Source organism: Bos mutus, chromosome 7 (assembly GCF_027580195.1).
Source record: "Bos mutus isolate GX-2022 chromosome 7, NWIPB_WYAK_1.1, whole genome shotgun sequence".
Taxonomy (NCBI): domain Eukaryota; kingdom Metazoa; phylum Chordata; class Mammalia; order Artiodactyla; family Bovidae; genus Bos; species Bos mutus.
Genome location: NC_091623.1, coordinates 57,873,189 through 57,894,475, shown reverse-complemented (window position 1 = coordinate 57,894,475; position 21,287 = coordinate 57,873,189). Strand labels below are relative to the sequence as shown.

The following is a 21,287-nucleotide window of genomic DNA, read 5'->3' as shown; positions in this document are numbered from 1 at the left end:
GCCGTCAGGAATGCCTGCCCACTAGGCAGTTGGGAGGGTCTGAAAGCCCACCCCCCCGGCAGAGTGATCAATAAGTTGTAGCTATTGGTATTACAATTATTATTGTGACACTGGGCTAGACTTCCTGTGCTGCCCCTCTTGGGGTCGGCTTCTGCTGGCAGCCTCCCGCTCTGACATCCCAGGAAGCCTCCACGTCCTCTGTGGCTTCTGGCTACTTCAGGGTAGGGGTGGGTTTGGCCAGGCCCTTGGAAGGGCTGGGGCCTCACAGTTCTCACCAGTGGCTTCCGATTTTGTGGTTCTCCACAGGGCAGGGACACTTGGCAATGTCCTAGTTATGCCTAAATGTTGTGTGTGTGTGTGTGCTACTGGCATCTGGTAAGTGGGTGTTGCTGAGCATTCTAAGGTGCACAGGCAGGACAGTCTCCCTCCACTATAAGAATTATCTAGTCCAAATATCAATAGGGCTCAAGGCCAGGGATCAATTCCCAACCCCCAGGGTCTAATGCCTGATGATCTGAGGTGGAGCTGATGTAATAGAAATAAAGTGGACAAGAAATGTAACGTGCTTGAATGGTCCCCAAACCTTCCCCCGACCCGCCCTGGTCCATGGAAAAATTGTCTTCTACGAAACCAGTCCCTGATGCCAAAAAGGTTGGGGACTGCTGTTCAAGGCTAAGAAATCCTGTGTTAATTATTTGAGAAAAAACAAAATTGAGTTGGATCTTTAGGTTCACACTAGACACCAGAGCACTGCAGGAGACCTGGGTTTGATCTCTGGTTAGGGAAGATCCCCTGGAGAAGGAAAGGACAAGCCACTCCAGTATTCTTGCCTGGAAAATTCCAGGCAAGGAATTTTCAAAGGAGCAGAGGAGCCTGGCAGGCTACAGTACATGGGGTCGCAAAGAATCGGTCGTGACTGAACGACTAACACGATAACAAGAAGACATCAAAATAAATTCCTGATGGATCAGATCATACAAATAAGGGTGACCCCTACCCCCACCCCAGGATCAGTGAATTACTTCCTCTGTTATTTAAATGTGTGTAGCATCCTTCAGTAGGTCAGATAATTATGGAGCACAGTCTCTTGGGATGGCTCCACAGAATCCCCTAACCCAGAAATTCTCAGCTGGAGGTTACCCCCCTCCATTACAACCTGGGGTTGTGATTGGCACCCAGTGGGTGGAGTCTATGGAGGCTGCTCACTGGCCTCCAGTGCACTGAAATGGCCCCTGCAGCAAAGAATTATCTGGCCCTGAAAACCAACAGCAATAACCAAAGTCGAGAAACCTGACTGAGACTTTCGAGATTATCAGACGTTGTTATAATTGATCCCTGGGATGTGGTTCCCGGATTGATATACAAAGTCTATCAATCCATGTTAATGTCTCTCAAGAATTCATAAACCTGGCGTTGGCATTTCACTCTTTAATATAGCAAGAAAACATAAAAACATAAAGTGGAAGTGGCCCTGCTGGGAGGGGCTAATTTGGGGTTCAGCCCCAGGAAAATGGAACTTCCTGTGTCACCCCTCCAGGGCAGGGCTGATCTGGGGTCAGGACTGAGCTCCAAACAGGTGGGGCTTCCTGGACTAGCCCACCTGGGGGAGGGACAGCCCCACTGGGGAGCACAGGCCCTGGAAAGCAGAGTGTGCCCTCTGTCTATCTCTGCATCAGGGCATGCCTTGGGTTCCCTGAGGGTCCTCAGGGGAGGAATACAGAGAGGGGAAGTGGGGAGGAACGTGGCACACAGAGCATAGGTGGCTCTGGGACTTGGCATTGCCTGCGATGTAGAAAACCTGCAGGGATGAAGCCAAGAGAGGTTGTGGTGGGCTGACATCACCTTCACTCCATGGCCATTCTCCCACTCCAGTCTGGCCTCTCCTGCACTCCCGTCCTGGGAGGTGAGGAGTGCCGGGCATACCCAAGGGCTCCCAGACAAGCAGACCCTCCCTGTACCCAGGTGTCCCACGGCATCACTTACCACCCAGAAAGCCGTCAAAGCTCCCTGCAAGAAGCCGAAGAAAGCATCGTAGGGGTGGTGCCAGTGGTCCAAGACCCGGATGTAGCCAGTCAGCAGAGCCAGGGACAAGAAAAGGAGCTGGATGGTGGGCCGTAAGAGCCAGATTTTCTGTCCCCAGGAACCGGCCTGTATGTAGAGCTGGAAGGCGGGTGGCAGTGCCTTGAAACCCTTGGAGAGGGTAATCAGAGGGACTACACCCCAGGGCTGCATTTTTGTGCCCACCCGTGTTTTCTGTCTGAACCTGCCAGTTTTGTATGGAAATGTATTTCAGCTTCTAAAGAGGGTAGAGGCTGTGTCCATGACTGTAACAGAGCTATGTGCTCTTAGCTACATGCTAGCGTTGGGAGAGTTGTTAGTTGGTGAATGATTTCCTAAGAGTCAGGTGAGACCCTCCGGGTAGGCTCATGCTGTGAGTGGGCACTGCCACTTCCTGCATCAGGTCTCCAATCGGAGCAGGTTGGCCTCATTGGCAAACCTTCAAGGAGCCGAGTTTGGGTTCTTGATTTTGAAATGGAAAACAGAAAAAAAAAAAAAAAAAAAAATCCCATCAGGTGAAATTTACTTCCTTGAGATGAGCAAGAACAGGACAGTGGTGCTTGTGTGTTTCAGGGAGAGATCAACTGTGGGCACTTGAGGGACGCTTAAGAGGTGGGGGAATTCCCCGAGATCCAGAATATTCTGTTCACAAAGTTGTCCACTCCATCCAAAAATCAGACCACGGCCGGCCTCTGAGTTGTGTGTGGTCTGTCTGTGCATGTTGGCATGTTGGCGTGTACCCAGTCCCCCAACCACCGCCCCATCCCGGGAACGAAGGGAGTCTGTTTTGCTTGTTATTAATGATTAATAGTGACCTTTAGGCCAGATCCTGTTCTGAGTCCTTTGAGGGTATCAGTTCATCTATGTGTTAACTCATGAAACCACAACCCTAGGAGGCAAGTGCTATTTCCATACAGATGAGGAAACCGAGGTTCAAGGTCTCACGTAGTGTCACACAAAGTTGAGGCTGGAAACAGAGCGGGTACATTCCACCTCCAAAACCCTGCGCTTTTATCACTACAGGAAGCTGTAATTACTTTGTCTTAAAATACAAAGGGGCAGGGATGGTTTGGGGGAGGTGGCCGCTGAACCCACTGTCCTTCAGGGAGAAAACATTGGTGGTGTAAAGGCAGCTGTGTGACCGTCATGTGCCCCGGTGGCTGGAGCTTCTGTGTCGTTGTGTCTGCCCACCACCAAGCTTCGGTGCTTTGGGCTGGCTCTAATCTGCTTCTGCCATCCAAGCCTATGCCCCTGGGTTGTTGGCTCCTTCCCAGAGGCAACTCCCCCTGCCCCCCCCACTTCCCTTCCTGCCATTTTATTACCTAAATCTTAGATCTTCACCTCAGCTGGGTCTTGGGTGATTTCCCTTCCTGCTGTCCTTGGTGGAGCCCAGTCCTGGGCACAGACCCAGCCTGGCATGAGCCCTCTCCAGCTGCAGGGGCAGGGGCCGGGGGGACAGAGGGTTCTGCAAGTTGCTATTCTGGGACCAGGACGCTGAATGAATCTTAAGAGGAGATGGGCCCACCCCACTCTTGCCCTCCTGACTCTGGGGGAACACACAAGCTCTGTGGGAGCTGTGCCTGGCACTGTGGGCACCGACCATGGGATGGTGGGGGTGGGGGGAACAATGGAGCATTTTCTGGCCTTGCTGTGTGTGCAGCTCACCTCCCACCAACACTCACCACCAGATACACCATGCAGTACATCCCCAAGGAGGCGTTCTCAGAATAGAAGGACATCCTGGGGGATGGGCAGGGGGAGCATGGATATCAGCTGGGGGTGGAGTGGAGTGGGGTGGGGTGGGGACACCTCCTGGGTTCCCCTCTCTGCCCACCCACTCGCCTGGCATCGAGGACATCTTCAGGATGCCCTGTGCAGCTGTAGTTGGTGATGTAGCCATTCTCACAGTTGAAGGAGGTTGGATCCGGCAGGCATGTGGCCAGGAAGTGGGGCCGCAGTTGACCTGTGGTCATCTTGGCGATGCTGGTCAGGGAGAAGCTGGCCAGGCCGCCAAAGATGAAGGCGCGCAGCTGCTTGTAGATCATGGCCATGTAAGCACTGCTCATGAAGGCTGGCGAGCTTAGCTGCAGGCCCCTGACCCGAATCAGCTCTCCCAGGCTGATCTGTGGGGCCAAAGTGGATGGGTGAGGGGGTCACTGCTGAGGGCAGGGGGTGCAAGCAGGGAAGGAAATCCTCCACGCTTTATCGCATATGGAAGGGAGGCTGTTGTTTCCCACTAAACCAGCCGAAAGTGTGGGTCTTCTCATTCCATCACACACACACACACAAATGGGTGATTTCTCCCACCCCTGTGTCTGAAATGGGAAGACTCCTAAGCCAAGGAATATGGCTTCCCATTACCACCAGGGAAAGGGGGGGGTCCCATATCTGAAAGGGGTAGGATTTCGATATATCAGGAAAAGAGGCAGGGCATGGCTCTAGCTTATGTCAGACATAGGTAGGATTTCCTGTCCTATAGCTAAAAGGAGTGGGACTTCCTGTTACACCAGGAGAAGAGGTGGGACATCTCCCTAGTTTATGTCAGACATAGGCAGGATTTTCTGTCCCATATCTAAAAAGGGCAGGACTTCCTGTTATACCAGGAAATGAGGATAGGCTTCCACCCAAATGCTGGAAAATTGTGGAACATCCCCTGTCACCAGGAGGAAGAAGCAGGATGTTCCATGTTTGAGAGGAGGAGGTTTCCCACCTTCCCAGGGGGCAGGGCTGCTTCCTGCCTTCTGCATAAAGGGTTGGGGCTTCCCAGTCTACTGGGGGGAGGTGGGGCTGAACTTCCTGTTCCATGCCTAAGGCAGAGAGGGGGTTCTTTCCCCTATACTAAGTCAAAAGTGGGGGCTTACTTTGTCCTCAAGGAAAGGGGTTTTATGCCATTGAGCAGTGAAATGTCCCATTTCAGTAGGAAAAAGAGGTGGTATTTACTCCTGCTTTAGATCTGTAATCCTGGGGGGTTCCCATTTTGCCAGAAAAAGGGGTGAACTCGCTCATAGCGTGTCACCACAGCCTGAGGTGAAGTGGCCAGCCTCTTACCGTGAAGATGGAGATGAAGAAGCCCATCTTTATGAGTGCCGAGTCTTCGATGATGTAATGGGCCATCCGGGGGTATTGGATGGTGGTGTCATTGCAAAAGAAGCCCTGGATGTGGGGTTCCAGCAAACCGGTCTCACTCAGCACAATGGGGAGGCTGACTGCAGGGGGTGGAGATGACCCCACTCATAGACGGGTCACCTGAGGTTGACTCTCCTTAGGCCTTCTGGCCAGTCTGTCCTCCCAGCATCTCCACAGCCTGGACATGGGGACATGGGTGGGGAGGACAGTCTGGCCAGGAGGCCAGAGCCCCAGGGACCCATTCACAGCTGGGGTCTTGGGAATGAGGTGGGTAAGGGGTAAGGATAATGATGGAAGGGATAAGGGTGGAAGGGCTCACTCTTTCCATATGTGTGTGTGTCCTCTTGTGTGCAGGTACACGTGTATGACTGTGGCTCCGCATGTGTTTGTGTACGAATGTGTATGTGTGCTGATGGATAGCTATGTCTATGTCATGTGTATGTGGTGTGAATAGGTGTTTGTGGTGCTCATGAGTACATGTCTGTGAGAGAGAGAGAAAAAAAAAGAGATTATACATTGTATCCATGGATGTGTGGGTTGTGTTGGTGTGTGTGGCTGTGTGTGGTATCTATGTGTGTTTCATGCCTATGTGGATGGTTCTGTGGCTGATCGAGCTGGGAGAAAATGGTAGCAAAGTTGTGTGTGAGCAGCCTCTGGGGCCCCTCACCTGACACTACTATCCTGAAGGCAGGCAGACCAGGGGGCCTGTCTCCAGCTGGTGTAGGCCTGCTCATTCTACAAGCCTATACCAGGCCTCCCTCCCCGTCTTGACTCTCATCCGCTGAAGCCTAGTGGCAGCTGGAACCCAACCTCTCACCATCCCCAGCTCCCTCGCTGGGCTGGAAGGGCCAAGCTAGTGTCCCAGCCTGGCCTCCGCATCCCAGCAAAGGAGCTTTGGTCACTAGTTCTACCCACTGGGGAGTTGAGGGTATTGGTCTATGCCAGCCACACATCTGGACCCCAAGCAAGCTCAGGCCACATGGGTACCCACACACCCAGAATCTGACACACACAATTATACAACCACACAGTCTGACCCAGACACCCAGATTCCGATGTACATACACAGACATATAACAGTATACCCACAATACACATAGGCCCATATAGACCCAGACACAACGCTGGCTACACAAATACCATTGGATGGACCACCACCCCAGATGCATAGTCACGGGCTCCCATAGATGAAGTGCATGCAAAAAAGTCACCCACAATGAACCGCCCCCCGCCCACCAAGCCAATACAGCAGGCAACACAATACAATATGCAACTCGGGGACCCAAAGGGACACACGCATACACGCTCACATGTGCACACACACACAGAATTATACATTCACATGGATATGAGTGCAACACAGACCAGCCCCAGACATACAGATAGACCCAGGGGCTTGCACACAACATACCCCTAGTCAAAACGTACACAGAGATATATATAGTAAAACATACCTCCTACCACAGACACATAGACAGACCCAGATACACAACTCAAGGAGACTTACAGCACATAAAGTCATATGCAAGACTGAAACAAAAAGATGAGCAGCTGGACGCTGACCCCAGCATCCAGATCCAGGATGACAGGTAAGCACACAAAATCCATTCTTGTGGAGAGTCCCTTTCTGCTCCCTTCACGCAGAGTCTCATTGACCCAGACATCCCAGAAATATGCTGATGACACGAATGTCCCAAGTACACACATTAGGGCAGGCAGCCAGCCCCAGGCCTAGCAAACCAGGAAGACAAACTCCCTCCAAGGCTTCTTGGGTGTCCACGTAGGGCAGGGGCTCAAGGACGGTAGGGAGGGGGCTCACCCAGCATCAGACAGAATAAGTCCAAAGCCACCAACAGCTTGGCAGTCCAGGAGTGTGGCAGCGGATGGAACAGGGGTGTCCTGCGTGGGTCTCCAGGCCACAGGCACTGGTATCGGACCACCAACTCAGGCAAGGCCAAGATGTTATGTGGTAAGTTGATTGCCTGTGGGGAACGAAGGGGTTGGCATGCCCACCCGGACTGGAATTAGAGCTCAAGAGGCGATCTGGTCATAGTGGGGGAGAGGCTGGTTTGAATGGTGAAGATCAAGGTGGGCAGGGAGGGGTCCCGTTGCAGGCCAGTAATTAGATGGCCAAGGAGGCGGGGCAACCCCCAGAATGGCCAAGGGGGTGGCACCTTCCTGAGGACGGCCTGAGGGTCGGAGGAAACTGAGGCCTCCCTGACTCCATTAGTTGGGAGCCCCATCCCATTCAGGGACTTGACTGATTTTGGGGTAAGGTCTTGAAAGTTTGAGTGGGGTCTGGAAGAAGGTGGAGAGGAACAAAGTGGGTGGGGTTTAAGTGCTCAGACAAAATGCTCAGAGACCAGAGGACTCCAGGAAAGTTAGACTAGGACTGGGGATGGGGCAGAGAGTTCTGGAAAAGTGTTGCTGCTGCTGCTAAGTCGCTTCAGTCGTGTCCGACTCTGTGCGACCCCATAGACGGAAGCCCACCAGGCTCCCCCATCCTTGGGATTCTCCAGGCAAGAACACTGGAGTGGGTTGCCATTTCCTTCTCCAATGCATGAAAGTGAAAAGTGAAAGTGAAGTCGCTCAATCATGTCTGACTCTTAGCGACCCCATGGACTGCAGCCTACCAGGCTCCTCCATCCATGGGATTTTTCAGGCAAGAGTACTGGAGTGGGGTGCCATTGCCCAGGACAAAATACTCAAGAGACTGGAGTCTCCAGGAAAGTCAGGCTAGGGAGACAATAAAAGGGCGGAGCCTGGGGAGAGGCAGTCCTAGCCCGAGAAAAGTAGAAAAGTGAGTGGGCCAGGAGAGTGGGCAAGGCCTCAGAAGTTGGTCTGAAATGTGGGCGGAGCTTACGGGAAAGTGGGCGGACTGGAGGCTGGGCAGGGCTTGGGACAATAGTGGCTAGGAAGTGGGCGGGGCCTAGGGAGAATGACAGGGAAGTGGGAGGGGCTTATGAGTGGGCAGGGCTTGGGAGAAAGGGAAGTGGAAAGGGCTTACGGAGTATGACGGGGTAGTGGTGGGGTTTGGGATTGGGCAGGGCTTGGGAGACTGGGGCAGCTCTGCGAGGGGCAAGCCCACCTTTCTCAGGGTCCCGCGGGTAAAAGGCATATCGGAGTTGACGAGAGTCCTCCTGGGAGAAACGTCTCCGTGCTGGCGATTGCAGACCTTGGGCGATTCCCTGGTGGTCATTCTCCGGCTGAGAGCCTGTTTGGGCAGGCAGGACCCTTCCATCTCTATCAACGGCTGCCCTGTCCCTCTTCGCCACGCCGGGAGTCCTCGCCGCTCCTCATTGGTCCGCCGCGGACCAATGGGAATTCGCCTCCGGGCTTACCCTGTCTTTACTGTCCCTGGAGCACCGTCCTCGCGGGGACCCGGGGTTGCACCGAGTGGGGATGGGTGAGGGTCTTCAGTCCCACTCCTTCTTACGCCCTGTTCCCGCGTCCAAGACCCTGTCTGGTCCCGTTCCAGCCGGGCTCCGGTGTCTCCCTTTCCCTGTGGCCACGCTCCTTTCTCCGAGTGTTTCAGTAGACGCCGAAGCATCTTTTCATCCTTTCAGCCTAGACACCCTCCTCCCACCCGCCCATTCCGTGAAGCCCTGGACCGAGGCGCCGGGTCCACCAGGGGTCGCCCGCGGCCCACACTGCCAAGGAAAGGGACCCAGAGTTTCCTTAAGGGAGGGAGTGAGTGATACGCCCCCAGAAGGAGAGCCTGGGGGGTGGATCTTTGGTGGCTCAGAGACCCTGGATCTTCCCTGGGGGCGGGACCTGGGTTTCCTTGGTTGTGCTCCCTTGTATTTGTGTCTTTTCCAGTCTTTCCAGGTCAGCCTGTGTCAGTCAGTGTGTGACTTAAGTGCCTTTGGTGGTCTTTGGGCATCTGATACTGTGTGTCTTTGAATGCATATCTCAGAGCCTTCAAGACTCTTTCAGGCTGTATGTTAGTGGGTATGCGTGACTCTGGGCATGAATCTGTCCTTTTGTGCTCTTGTGGCTAGCTTGGGCAGCTGTGTGTCTAGTATTGTGTGTCTGGGCATGTCTTAGTGTGTGACTGTGTGTATGCCTGTATGGTGTATCCCCACCACTGTTTTGGTATACATGTGATTGTGGTATTGTGTATTCTTATATTCTGGGGTGTTTATGCTCTGAATATGTATCCGTTGTGTGTCTCTGTGCATCTGTGGCTAGCTTTGGGGGCTACTTTTGTGTATCTGTGATTACGTGTCTCAGTGTGTGTATGTGTGGTGTGTTTGTGTCTTTGTTTGTAATTGTGTACTGCCTGAATCGGGATGTCTTTTGTACACAAGTGTCTGTCTGGTGGCTGCCTTTCTGGGCCAGTTGGAGAGTCCCTTCCAGGTGTTAGCCGTGCTGGGGCCTCCTTCCTGAGACCAGGCTGGCTTGCTTCCCAGCAGAGTGAGCTGGCTTCTCAGGGACCGGGCCCTCTGAGGGGTACCCCGGGCCTGCCCTGGTATGCTTGGGTCTTCCCCATCCCTGTGTTCGTCCACTGCCATTAGCAGGGAAACACCATTTCCTACCTTTGATGTCACTGGTGTGAAAATTTTCCCTTCCTCCAAATAGCTCGGGTCTTTCTCTCTTTTTTATTTTTTCTCTTAAAATTTGTGTGTGTGTGGCCTGTGTGTGGCCACTGGTTTCTTTCTCTATGTACTCATACTTGACCACGATTCTGTACGTAACACACACACACAAACCAAGACAAAGCAAACGTGGAAAATGTAAGTGGGCAGAAGCTTATACAGTGGAAGGTTCATGATCTCTTTTTCAGATAATTCTCCTGAATACCTCTAGCTTCCTTCCTTTTTTTTTTTTTTTAATTTACTTATTTATTGGGCCACCCTGGGTCTTAGTTGCAGCATGTGGGATCTAGTTTCCTGACCAGGGATCGAATCCAGGCCCCCTGCATTAGGAGTGCGGAGTCTTAACAGGGAAGCCCCCCACTAAGCTTCTTATAAACCTTCTAGATATGTGCTATGCAAATGTGTCTTTGCTCTGAAACCAAATCCGCATTCTTTGTTTTCTTAGCCCTTAGAGATCTCTATCGAGCCCCAAATAGATGACTCAACCTCCCCCATGGCTTATTACTGAACTGATTCTATGAGTGATAATCTGACCATTTCGATGACACTTTTGACTATTTCCATTCTGAATTCTTCCTGCCTCTCTTTTGGCCCAGACATCTGCACTCGTTTCTGGACTCTGCTGCTTCATCTACAGGATCAAATCCCCACCTACAAGTTACAGAGGCACCAGACCATCAGCCTCAATCGTGCCGGAGAGCACTTGCTGAATGCCAGGTGCCATTCTGGCTTCTGATTCGGGACAGTAATCCCAGGAGGTGGTCCCTGTATTAGCTATACTTCCCTGATGGGAACCTTGAGGCAGAGAGGTGAAGGCATTTGCTTTGAGACAGAACTGGGATTTAAAGCTAGCTATGCGTTGAGACCTTCTCTTATTCCCATTTCAGTTCAGTTCAGTTCAATCGCTCAGTCGTGTCCGACTCTTTGTGACACCATGGACTGCAGCACACCAGGCTCCCTGTCCATCACCAACTCCTGGAGCTGGTGTGAAAAGCAAGGCTCAGAGATGGGATCATGTGCCATTGTTGTTCCTCAACTAGAAACACACTGGTAGGTACATCCCCTCACTCCCACTTTCCTTATCCTGAACACTCATTACGTTGGAAACACAACACAGTTCAACAGTAGCTGGGTAAGGGCACCCCAACTCCACAAAGTCTAATGGCACCATCATGCCTTGTCATGTTTACACAATATGGCAAGTGCATTCACATGCCGGATCTGTGTTTCCCCGGCTTCCCCAGGGCCAAGGAGACTCGGACCCAGCTTTTCCAGAGACTTAATCTGGAGAACATGATTCTTCTCTCAGTTTCAATTTCCTCCTTCAACACGTGTGGACACTCCCTCAGCTCAAAACCAATCTCACTCAATTATTTTCTTCTCATTTTTCTTCTTTTCTTGGTTTACAGCCCCCTACTGGGTCCCATGCTCTCTCACTGTGCACTTACCCAGTAATCACTAAAGATCTCTTTCAGGCTTTGCCTATGGGGACACGAAGGATCCAGGCCAATGGACTTCATTCAGGGTGGCGGGCAGGCAGGAACTCATAAGGAGGTGAGTTTGGCTAGGAAAAATCAAGGCATACTTCCTGGAGGAGGTGCCTGTTTGCTGGGCCTCTGAGAGGGGAGAGGGGTTCTCCCCCCTCCAACTACTTCCTGCCCAGTCCCTCCCTTGAGCCCTGGAATGGCAATGGTGAGAGAATTCAGGTCCTTCCCCTAGAGGGGAGGGAAACCAGGGCCCACTCTCTCCTGGGGAGACAGTTGAGCACAGAGGTGTGACTACTGAACCATGTGGTGCTAGGCAACTGATGCTGAGAGCTCCATGGTGGGCGGGGCTGTTTATATCAGATGTGCCGACCACAACAATGCGTCATGGCGTTCCCTGGCTGCGGCCTGCGCCTTCCCCAGGCTGCCAGGCCTTGTTCCCCCACCCTGGAGGGGGTGTACAGAATTCTAAGTCCCTTAATTCAGAAGTCACTGGAAGTCCTTGACTGTGACTTTGACTTTTGGAGTTTCAGTTTTTTTTTACTCCAGCCATTGGAATTGTAGAAAACTCAGTGATCCAGCTCACCTGGAATGAGCCTTTGCCATGGGCCTGCCACTGCTCACAGCAAGTTCTCAGCTACCCTTTGAGATTTACTCTTATTCCCATTTAGCGGATGTGGAAAGTGAGGCTCAGAGAGCTGAAACAGCTTGCCCCAGACCACACAGCAAGAAACCGGAGGGCTGAAATGCAAGAATGTTAGAGCGGGGGCAGCAAATTTTCCACTGAGAGACCAGAGAGAGTAAACATTCGGGGCTTCATGGGCCAAACAATCTCTGTTGTAACTACCCCATTTGGCTGGAACATTGCAAAAGTCACCACAGACTGTATGGAAACGAATGAGCGTGGCTGTGTGCTGATACAATTTTATTTGTGGACACTGAAATTTGAATTTCACACGTGATTTGCACCTGTCAGGAGTCTTCTTTTGACTTTTCCCAGCTGCCTCAAAATGAAAACACACAAAATGTCAGTGGACTGAGGTTTTTCCACCTCTAGAATCCATGCTGGTAACTATTATACTTCATTCATTCCTTTATTCAATAAATACTATCAAGGCCTATAATTTTCTAGGTACTGGAGGTAGCATGGAAACCAGGCAGGTGAAGATATTCCTCTTTGGGACTTAACAGTTTCTTGGGGGGAAACAACCACGAGCAAGTAAACAAACGAACAAGAATATCTCACGTGGTGGAAACTGCTAGTAAGGAAATTTCAAGGGGTGATGTAACTGGGGCCCGAGAGAGAGACACTTTCGTTTGGGTTGTCCGAGATGGTGCCTGGGAGTTCTCTGAATTCCTCTTTTTCGTCAGCTCAGGCAAACCTTGTCTGTGAGCTGCCTTGGGGTGGGGTTTAATAATAAACAGAATGGCCAGTGGCCTGTGAGCTTCTTGGCAGAGCGATGGTATCTGGTGAAGCCTCTTTGTCCTCAGAATCTTTGTATCTATCTTCCTGGCTGGTCAGATTCCTCGGAGAAAAGATCCCACCATCCCCATCTTTCAGGTCCTGGCTGCTGGGTCGAGGGGGCGAGGGTCAAGGTGGGACAGTTTCAACTCTTGCATTCAAGTTCACACATTTGATTCACACATGATCCTAGCATGATTCTTCTATTATCAACTGCATTCCTCCCACCAGAAATGTTGAGATTTCCGTGGTCTAGAGGGGAAAAAAAAAAAAGCAACAAAAAAATGGCTGTGTTTCCACCCTACTGGGGAGCAGAGCTGGTATCTCTTTTGGGAATTTACTTTCAACCAATGCTTCTACTTTAGCTGCCACCCACCACATCTCTTTTGGAGTTGGCAGGAGGTCACCAATAACTGAGGCGTGAGACACGGTGGTTGATGGTGGTATTTTGCTAGGGAATGTGTATTTGGCATTCCACCCCATGGCTGACAAGTTTTGGTTTAGGTTTTAAAACAGTCCCTTAACTATGGCTGCAGTGAGATTTTGGGAGACAGTAAAAGTAGGCGCTGGACCTTAATTCTTCTGCTTTACTCAGAAGGCCAGCTGACCGCAGATCTGGGGGAAAGAACATTCCAGGCATAGGGGACAGAAGGTGCGAAGGAACAATCTTGGTACAACGCAGTGGGTTCTTCAACTTGGGCAAGTGTCGGAATGTTCTTGAAGGCTCCTTCAGACACTGACTGCAGGGCTTCAGTTCCCAGAATGTCAATAGGTCTGGCTGAGGTGCTAGAATTTGCAGAGCTAGCAAGTCCCCCAGGTGATGCTGGTTTGGGCACAGAAATTTTTTATAAACCGCTAGTATTAAAACGGAAGCTTTTTACACCTAGGTGTCAACAAGAGCCAGTATCATTACTGTTTTCTCCTTTTAATTCCTCAGAGAGGCTTAATACAAGGTTGAATACAGGGTCGGTATCCGATCTTTGTTCAGTTGAACCAAAACACCCCTCCCCCCATTTCCTGGGCCGCTGGTGGACGGGTGAGATCAATTCCCGAGTCCATTCTCCCTTGCGCTATAGGGGAAGTGAGACCTGAAGAAGGATGGCGAGGTCCACCCTGCTGGTCTGGGGAGAGCCGGGCTTCTCTGGGAGCCCAGGGCTTTTCTAGGGCTGGCCATCTGTCAATCCACGATTGCTTCCTCTTTTGAGGCAGAGTTCTGGTCGCATCTCCGCTCCTCCTCCCGCCCCCGCGGACACCACCAGAGCGCGAACGGGAAATTTGAGTTTCCTCCGCCTCACTCAAGGTTGTCCCTTTCCTACAAGGGGAATTTCTCCACCTGGACTCTCCAGCCTTTTGCTTGTGGGGTCCAGGGAGCCCCAGACGGGAAGCGTCTATGTGGGTGGGTGGGGGCAGGCCAGGGAAGGTCCGGGGTCCCGGGAAAAGAGAGGGAAGTAGAGAGAGGACTGAGCAGGGCACTCGGGGTTCCATTGGGAGGACTTATGCTCCAGAGGACAAGCGGGCTGAGGCCTGGCTGTTCTTTGATTCCTCCGAAGAAGTGCTGAGTTTAGGGGAGCCCTGGAGGAGCCCCAATGCTGGGGGGAGGAGCGCTAGGGAGGGATAAGAAATCCGGAAAAGAGACAAGAGAGAGAAGCAGAGAGGCTAAGAGATAACCAGGGAGACGCAAGAGAGAGAACTGGGGGTCAAGAGGATTTGATGGAGCAGAGCGTGGAGAGCTAGAGAGAAAAGGAGACGGAGATTCAGGGAAGAGAAAGTTGGGGAAAGTTTGGACCGAAGGTGGAGGGGGCGGGGCGGGGCCGCACGGGGCGGGGCGGGCGGGAACCAACCTACCCAGCGGGTCGCTGGGATCCCCACGGGCCACTCCCCGGAAAGCGAGACTTAGCTATAAAGGGCCGTGCGCTGGACCCGGCTCGCAGCCGCCCGCAGCCGGCCATGCACTCCAGCAACCTCGCCACCCCGGACCCCGAGGCCCAGCGGTCGCCCGCGCCCCCGGGTCGCGTCTGCAACCCGCTGCCCTGGGCTCTGAGCGCCGCACTGCTGCTGCTTGCCGCTGCCTGCGCCACCTGCGTGGTGCGGGTCTGGGGCGTCCCCGGGACCCCTGCCTCGCCGGTTTCCAGTCCAGCGCCCAGCTCGATTCTCCCCGTGGGCCTGGAGCAGACTTCCGACCCCCACGCCCGCCTCCCCAACTCTCCGCAGGTGAGATACTGCCCGATCTGGACTCCGAGAGAGACCCGTACCCAGCCCCGGGACCCCTTCTCCATCCGCGTCCCCGCCTCCCGCAAGGTCTTTTCTGCGTCCCAGCCCGAGGGTGGAGAGACCCACCCCCCGTCCTTCTTGGATTTCTGAGGGCACCAATTCTTTATCCAGGTCTCCAAGGGGGCGCCATTCTAATCCTAACCCCCCGTGAGACCCCATCTGCACCCCGGGCTTCAGATGGGGACCGTTTCACCAACGCGCACCCCGAGGGACACTGCAATCGTCGTGGGGTTCCCCTTTTCTTTCGTAACTCGGGGAGAACCTCGGTTTTTTCCCGGACCCTTAGGGTACCCTCCTTTCCCTCTCAAGACTCTGCAGTGTCAAGCCCCCTGGAGGGACTGTCTCATTTCCCTCCTAAGTCCTCGGGGTCCTCTCCTTGCCAGGGCTGGGGCAGCGTGTGTGTGTGTGTGTGTGTGTGTGTGTGCGCGCGCGGAGTGGTTCTTTTGGAACGCGAACGGAAGGGACCATAAAGACTGTAGGCTCAAGGCCTGCGCAGATCCCGGGGACCCCACTTTCCAGGGGGCTGCGTGTTGCGAGTAGGAGGACCTTTATTCACTTTGCGTTTGTCCTTTCTCTCAGCAGGGCGTGTTCGCGCAGCTGGTGGTGGCCGATGGTGGTGAGTGACTCCCTAAAGACCCGGGGGAGCGGGGGAGGGTGCACTAAGTGGGAGAGCTCCGGGAGAGGGAAGCCCCCTCCCCCCTCTGACCCAACCTGATCCTCTTTCCCTCCCTTATCTGAAAAGCTCCCCCTACCCTCTTAGAACCTCGGCTGTCCCTCTCCGGGTCTCCTTCTCTGACCTCCATGTGTGTCCACCTCAGACCCCCGCCCCCTTAAGGCTGGGCCTGGATCCGCGCAAATCTCAGCCGGGTCGGCTCCCTCTACTGGACTCAGGGAGATCCGGACCCCTCCTCCACAGCCGTTTCCCCTCCCTCACTTCTGGAAGCCCTGTTGCCCACTCACTTCCCTTCCCCGCTTTCAGGGACCCTCCTCCTCCTCCTCCTCCTCTCTCTTAGGGAGACTCTTTCCCTGTTCCCTCTGCCCCTCCCTCTCCCAGACTCTCCTCCTCACCCTCCCTCAGTAGACCGTCCCCCTTTCCTCTCCCTCTTTTGGGGACTCTTCCCCCCAGCCCTTTCCCTCCCCCTTCCGGACTCTCCTGCAACCTCCTCGCATCTCTTTTAAGAAGACCTTCACCCCATCCTCTCTCTCTTTGAAATTCCCTCCTTCTTCACCCTCCACCCCTTTCTCTCTCCCGTTAGCTTTCCTCTAGGATCTTCGCTCCTTCCTGACAAGCTTCCCTTCCCCGCCCTCTCCCTCTCGTCCTGCCTCCTTCTCCGAGTCCCTCCATTCTATCTCGTCTCTGCCTGCCCCCTCTCTCTCCAAACCCCTTCCTCCCATCCCTAGGAGCTCCCTTTCCCCTCCATCATCCTTTCTGGCATTACATGTCCTCCTCCTCCCTGGTTTCTGGAAGTCTCTCTCCCTCCACCAACACCCCCTCTCTCCCCTCCGCTTCCTCAATCTCCACCTGAGTCTCTTCCCCCTCCCCCCGAATTTTCCTCCCTTCTTAGCCCCTCTTTCCCCTCCTCAAGCCCTACTTCCCTCCGAGACGCTTTTCCTTCCCTGAGCTCCCTTATCTTTCTCACACACTCCTCCCCACTTTTGCCTCTCCCTTAGAGCCGCTCCCCCCGTTTCCCAGGGCTATGCTCCCCGCCCACCAGCTATGCACACCTGCTCAGTGTACCCCACCTTCTCCTCCCACAGCACAGCTGACCGAAGGGCCGGTGCAGTGGCGTAGCGAGCGGGGGTTGACAGGTGTGACTCTGGCGCCAGGCGTGCACTACGACAAGCGCACCCAAGAGCTGGTGGTCCCCGAGGCCGGGGTCTACTATGTTTTCTTGCACTTGACCCTGAAGCGCGTGATGGCGGGCAACCGCAACGGCTCCGACTCCGTCTCCGTGGCCCTGGACCTGCAGCCTTACCAAGCCGGGGCCGCCCTAACCCTGACCTTGGACTTGCCACCCCCACCCTTGGGGAACTCAGCAGCTGGTTTCCGGAGCAGCTTGCTGCACCTGGATGCGGGGCAGCGCTTGAGCGTCCACTTGCGCCCCAGGATCCGGGAGCCTCTCTCCTGGCAGCTCTCAGCCGAAGCCACGGTCTGGGGCCTCTTCCGCGTGGCCACCCAAGTTCCCAGTGGACTTCCCTTGTCAAAGCTCACGTGACCCCAGGCCTAGGTGTCACCTCCTGGAACAAGACTGCATCTTCCCTTCTTTCGTTGGGGCCCCAGGTGATGGGACCCAGCTCCTCTACCTCACTGGGCTGGCCATGGGTCAGTGCTGCTGACCCCCTTCCTCCAGGATCCTCTGGGTCCCTCGGTATTTATTCTGAGCTGAGCTCAGACACTGTACATTATATTAATCCATTCAACTGATATTTATTGAGCTTCTGCTCCATGCCAGGCACTGTACAGGGCTAGAGAAATAGGAGCAAATAAAATAGACCCTCTCCCCATCCTTATTTATGTTAATATGTGTGAAATAGAGACTCATTTCCAATCCCTCTCCTTCCCACTCCATGGGATTCACGGGGCTAACTTGTGGGAGAGGGTCCAAGTATGTATGCTGCGTGAGCTTTGTTCACTCATGCAAAATTTATCAGGCACTGTTTTAGGTGTTGGGGATCCAGCCAGGAACAAGATAAGACAAAACCTCCAGCTTTTGCCAAGCTGATGGTCTAATATGCTGGCTTTACAATATGACTGTGTGTGACCGTGTGTAACAGGGACATACGGGAGGGTGTGAGGTGGTACCTGATGCTGGATAATAAAATATTTTTATATATTATGACTGCTATGTACTGTACATTTACTAGACATTGTGAGTTATCTTGAGGCTTCAAACTGCCCTGTGCCTTAGGCATGGGATTTTTGTTATTTTCGTGATACTATTTCTATGCCCTTGAGATAGTTCACCTCTACTGTATCTGGCATTGGAAATACTGTGTAATTCCGTTTCTCAGGACATTGCTTGCCAGCTCTGTGTTCAGTGTCACCACACTAGTAACTTAAAATGGACCATGGTGATGGTATTTACACTAGGGGAAGCGGCAAAGCTTACAAGTCCGATTTGATGTATTGTTTGTTGATTGCCTACACTCAAAAGTGCTGGGAAAACATGTTCGCCATGTAGATGACATTTATGTGGGTTTTGCCTGTAACTGTTAATATTGTCACTAGCACACAAAAAAATCGAGGGCTGTTAAACCATTATCTGATTTAGCAAAGAAGTTCCAAGCATCATCAAAAAGCAAGTGAAGTGTGAACACACATCTTGATTGTTTCGTTCCATCTCCGTGTCTAGAGGAAAATATCAACCTCCATTTGCTTGTTTCTCACCTGCAAGCATAGATTGGCTTTGGGTTACAAAAGTGGAAAAAAAAAAACCAAAAAACGAGAAAGGCAGTCTGTGACACTCAGTTTTGGCTGTATGGAATTTGCAGTGGGGAGTATCTTATTTTATTGCTGGAGGTTGCCTGCTAAACATTTATGCCAATAAAATTTATAATAAATACAGATTCAATTCTCTCCTTTTTAAAAATTTTAATTTTGTTTATTCATTTTGCTGCATTGGGACTTAGTTGCAGCACTTGAAGATCTTTTGATCTTTCTTTGAGCATGCGAGATCTAGTTTCTTGATGAGGGATTGAACCTGGGCCCGCCGCATTGGGAGCATGGAGTTTTAGCCACTGGACCACTAGGGAAGTTCCTCAACTTTCTACTTCATGAGAGCTGGTTGTTAAACATTTGCCAGCACACCACTGTCCTGACCAGTTCTCCCACCCCCCCTAGTTTTCCCATCATGGAAATCTGCCCCTTGGCCCATTTAAACCAGATGGACCTTGGCTCCTGGGGCTGGGGTGGACAGGGAGGTTTCCATAGAGCAGATGACCTTGATGGGGACTTAAAAGGAGGGGTGGAGGTAAGGAGGAAGGGGAAGAGCTTTGCCTGTGCTAGACAGCCAGGAGGGTGTGTGATGGGCAGTGAAGATGAATTTCATTGCCTGACCCAGCTCTACACCTTCTCAAAGAGTTCCTTCCATTCCCCACATCCCTTCTGAGTGAGCAGAACTGACATTGAACTGACAACCATGAATACAGGCATGAAAGTGAAAATGTTAGTTGCTCAGTCATGCTTGACTCTGTGACCTCATGGACTGTAGCCTCTGTCCATAGAATTCTCCAGGCAAGAATTCTAGACTGGTTTTCCATTCCCTTCTCCAGATCTTCCCAACCCAGGAACTGAACCCAGGTCTCTCACATTGTAGGCAGATTCTTGACCTTCTGAGCCATCAAAGTGAAGTGAAGTCGCTCAATCGTGTCTGACTCTTTGCGACCCCATGGACTGTAGCCTACCACGCTCCTCCATCCATGGGATTTTCCAGGCAAGAGTACTGGAGTGGGAGGCCATTTCCTTCTCCAGAGGATATTCCCAACCCAGGGATTGAACCTGGGTCTCCCGCATTGTAGGCAGACGCTTTGCCATCTGAGCCATCAGGGAAGTCTCAAATATTTGTAGCTCAGTCAGTAAAGAATCTGCCTGCAGTGCAGGAGACCTGGGTTCGATCCCTGGGTTGGGAATATCCCCTGGAGAAGGAAATGGCAACCCACTCCAGTATCCTTGCCTGGTGGGCTGCAGTCCATGGAGTCACAAAGAGTTGGACAGGACTGAGCAACAAACACACACACACACACATCCTTAAATTATTAAACTAGCTCTATAGTGAAAGTGAAGCCTCTCAGTCGTGTCCGACTCTTCTCAACCCCATGGACTGTAGCCTACCAGGCTCCTCAGTCCATGGAATTTTCCAGGCAAGAGTACTGGAGTGGGTTGTCATTTCCTTCTCCAGGGGATCTTCCCAACCCAGGGATCGAACCCAGGTCTCCCGCACTGCAGGCAGACACTTTACTTTCTGAGCCACCAGGGAAGCCTAGCTTTCTGGAAACTAGCTCTATGCTAATTGGCAAATATCTATTGCTCCCCACCCCCTTTTGTTGGAAGCTTCCTCTGGACCCTAGGATGGCCCTGATAACCCAGGATCCAAAGTGTTAACACTGAGTTCGCCCCTGGGATTGGTGGGGGAAGGGTGTAGTCCAGGGGCCAACTTCAAATCTGATTGGTCAATCTCTGGCTACACTGAAGTGAGTGAGTGAAGTCTCTAGTCGCGTCTGACTCTTTGGGGCCCCTTGGACTGTAGCATATCAGGCTCCTCTGTCCATGGAATTTTCCAGGCAAGAGTACTGGAGTGGGTTGCCATTTCCTTCTCCTGGCTACACCCGCTGTTTCCAGTTTTAGTGATCACCCCTGGTGCCATGTGGTGCCACTTCTCTGGCACAGTTGATTGGTCAGTGTGGATACATGACTCAAGGTGGGCCAATCAGATCTCCTTGGAAGGAATGCAGTGTGCCTGGCCCCTTGCTGATCTTATTAGTCATGAATTGGAAGCTGTATGGGAGAGAGAGGCATGGAAGGGCCCACGGGCAGAGCAAGATGGGTGGGGATGTGTGGATGAGAGCATAAAACCCTGGTGTCACAGAGGAGCCACCGAGGTTTCCAGTTTGTGTGTGCTCAGTCCGTCAGTCTTGTCCTACTCTTTTATGACCTCATGGACTATAGCCCACCAGGCTCCTCAGTCCTTGGAATCTTCTAGACAAGAATACTGGAGTGGGTAGCTATTCCCTTCTCCAGGGGATCTTCCCCATCCAGGGACTGAACCCATGTCTCCTGCATTGAAGGTGGATTTTTTACCAACTGAGCTTGATATCAGGGAAGGCATTGCGTCGGTGATGGCATCCAACAGAGAGAGTTAATTCTCAGGTAGGTTGATAAGAAGTCCGGGATCCCCGAGGAGGAGAAAGGGGTCTGGGGCTCTTGAGGAAGAGAAAAGGACAGATTTTTTTTTCCTACATTCCTTAGTCTGTCACATAAGATGTTATTTTCTTTAAGCCCAAAGCTGATGATTACACAAGAAACAACTCATCTTAAGCTCCATACTAAGGATTATATAACAACAATGTATCTTGCTCAAGGACATATTTCTCCTTTTTAACAAGAACCTTTTGGCTAATCTTGTTATTTTACATGGGAGTGGTTCTGGTAAGACCTTTCTATTGTTAATTCTAATCTTTTTAATTTAAGATGTATGTTGTGGGAGTTTGTCTGGTAAAAGTATATATTGATAAGACTAGCAAGGGGGCACTCTCCATCCCCCTTCTGATGTCAATGTCAGAAGCTTTCTC

At 52.3% G+C, this 21,287-nt stretch overlaps 2 protein-coding genes across 4 annotated transcripts; one reads left to right on the top strand and one right to left on the bottom strand.

The window, feature by feature from the left end:
• Window positions 1–1,421: 1,421 nt before the first annotated feature.
• LOC138988516 (phospholipid phosphatase 3-like) lies at window positions 1,422–8,744 on the bottom strand. Of its 2 annotated transcripts, XR_011464780.1 has the most exons (6): window positions 8,273–8,744; window positions 7,004–7,166; window positions 5,107–5,264; window positions 3,741–4,181; window positions 1,984–2,160; window positions 1,422–1,798 (listed from the first exon to the last, which is right to left on the bottom strand). XR_011464780.1 is itself a non-coding variant. In XM_070373823.1 (4 exons), the coding sequence occupies exons 1-4, from the start codon at window positions 8,423–8,425 to the stop codon at window positions 3,828–3,830; spliced, it is 828 nt and encodes a 275-aa protein (XP_070229924.1). In that variant the 5' UTR covers window positions 8,426–8,744; the 3' UTR covers window positions 3,661–3,827. The 2 variants fall into 2 exon arrangements, 1 of the variants encoding a protein (XP_070229924.1); XM_070373823.1 differs by lacking the exons at window positions 1,422–1,798; window positions 1,984–2,160 and having other exon boundaries at window positions 3,661–4,181.
• A 5,428-nt stretch (window positions 8,745–14,172) lies between these two features.
• On the top strand, window positions 14,173–18,560 carry TNFSF9 (TNF superfamily member 9). 2 transcript variants are annotated; one of them, XM_070373821.1, is made up of 3 exons: window positions 14,173–14,939; window positions 15,582–15,615; window positions 16,758–18,560. In XM_070373821.1, the coding sequence occupies exons 1-3, from the start codon at window positions 14,676–14,678 to the stop codon at window positions 17,213–17,215; spliced, it is 756 nt and encodes a 251-aa protein (XP_070229922.1). In that variant the 5' UTR covers window positions 14,173–14,675; the 3' UTR covers window positions 17,216–18,560. The 2 variants fall into 2 exon arrangements, with proteins under 2 accessions (XP_070229922.1, XP_070229921.1); XM_070373820.1 differs by having other exon boundaries at window positions 14,182–14,939; window positions 15,579–15,615.
• The last annotated feature ends 2,727 nt before the right edge of the window (window positions 18,561–21,287 follow it).

Coding starts and splice junctions, on each gene's coding strand:
- TNFSF9 (XM_070373820.1), top strand. CDS start 14,676: ATGCACTCCAGCAACCTCGCCACCCCGGACCCCGAGGCCCAGCGGTCG. Junction 14,940..15,578: donor GCCTCCCCAACTCTCCGCAG/GTGAGATACTGC, acceptor CCTTTCTCTCAG/CAGGGCGTGTTCGCGCAGCT. Junction 15,616..16,757: donor GCTGGTGGTGGCCGATGGTG/GTGAGTGACTCC, acceptor CTCCTCCCACAG/CACAGCTGACCGAAGGGCCG.
- LOC138988516 (XM_070373823.1), bottom strand. CDS start 8,425: ATGGAAGGGTCCTGCCTGCCCAAACAGGCTCTCAGCCGGAGAATGACC. Junction 7,167..8,272: donor CCCGCGGGACCCTGAGAAAG/GTGGGCTTGCCC, acceptor CGTTCCCCACAG/GCAATCAACTTACCACATAA. Junction 4,182..5,106: donor TCTTCATCTCCATCTTCACG/GTAAGAGGCTGG, acceptor TTGGCCCCACAG/ATCAGCCTGGGAGAGCTGAT.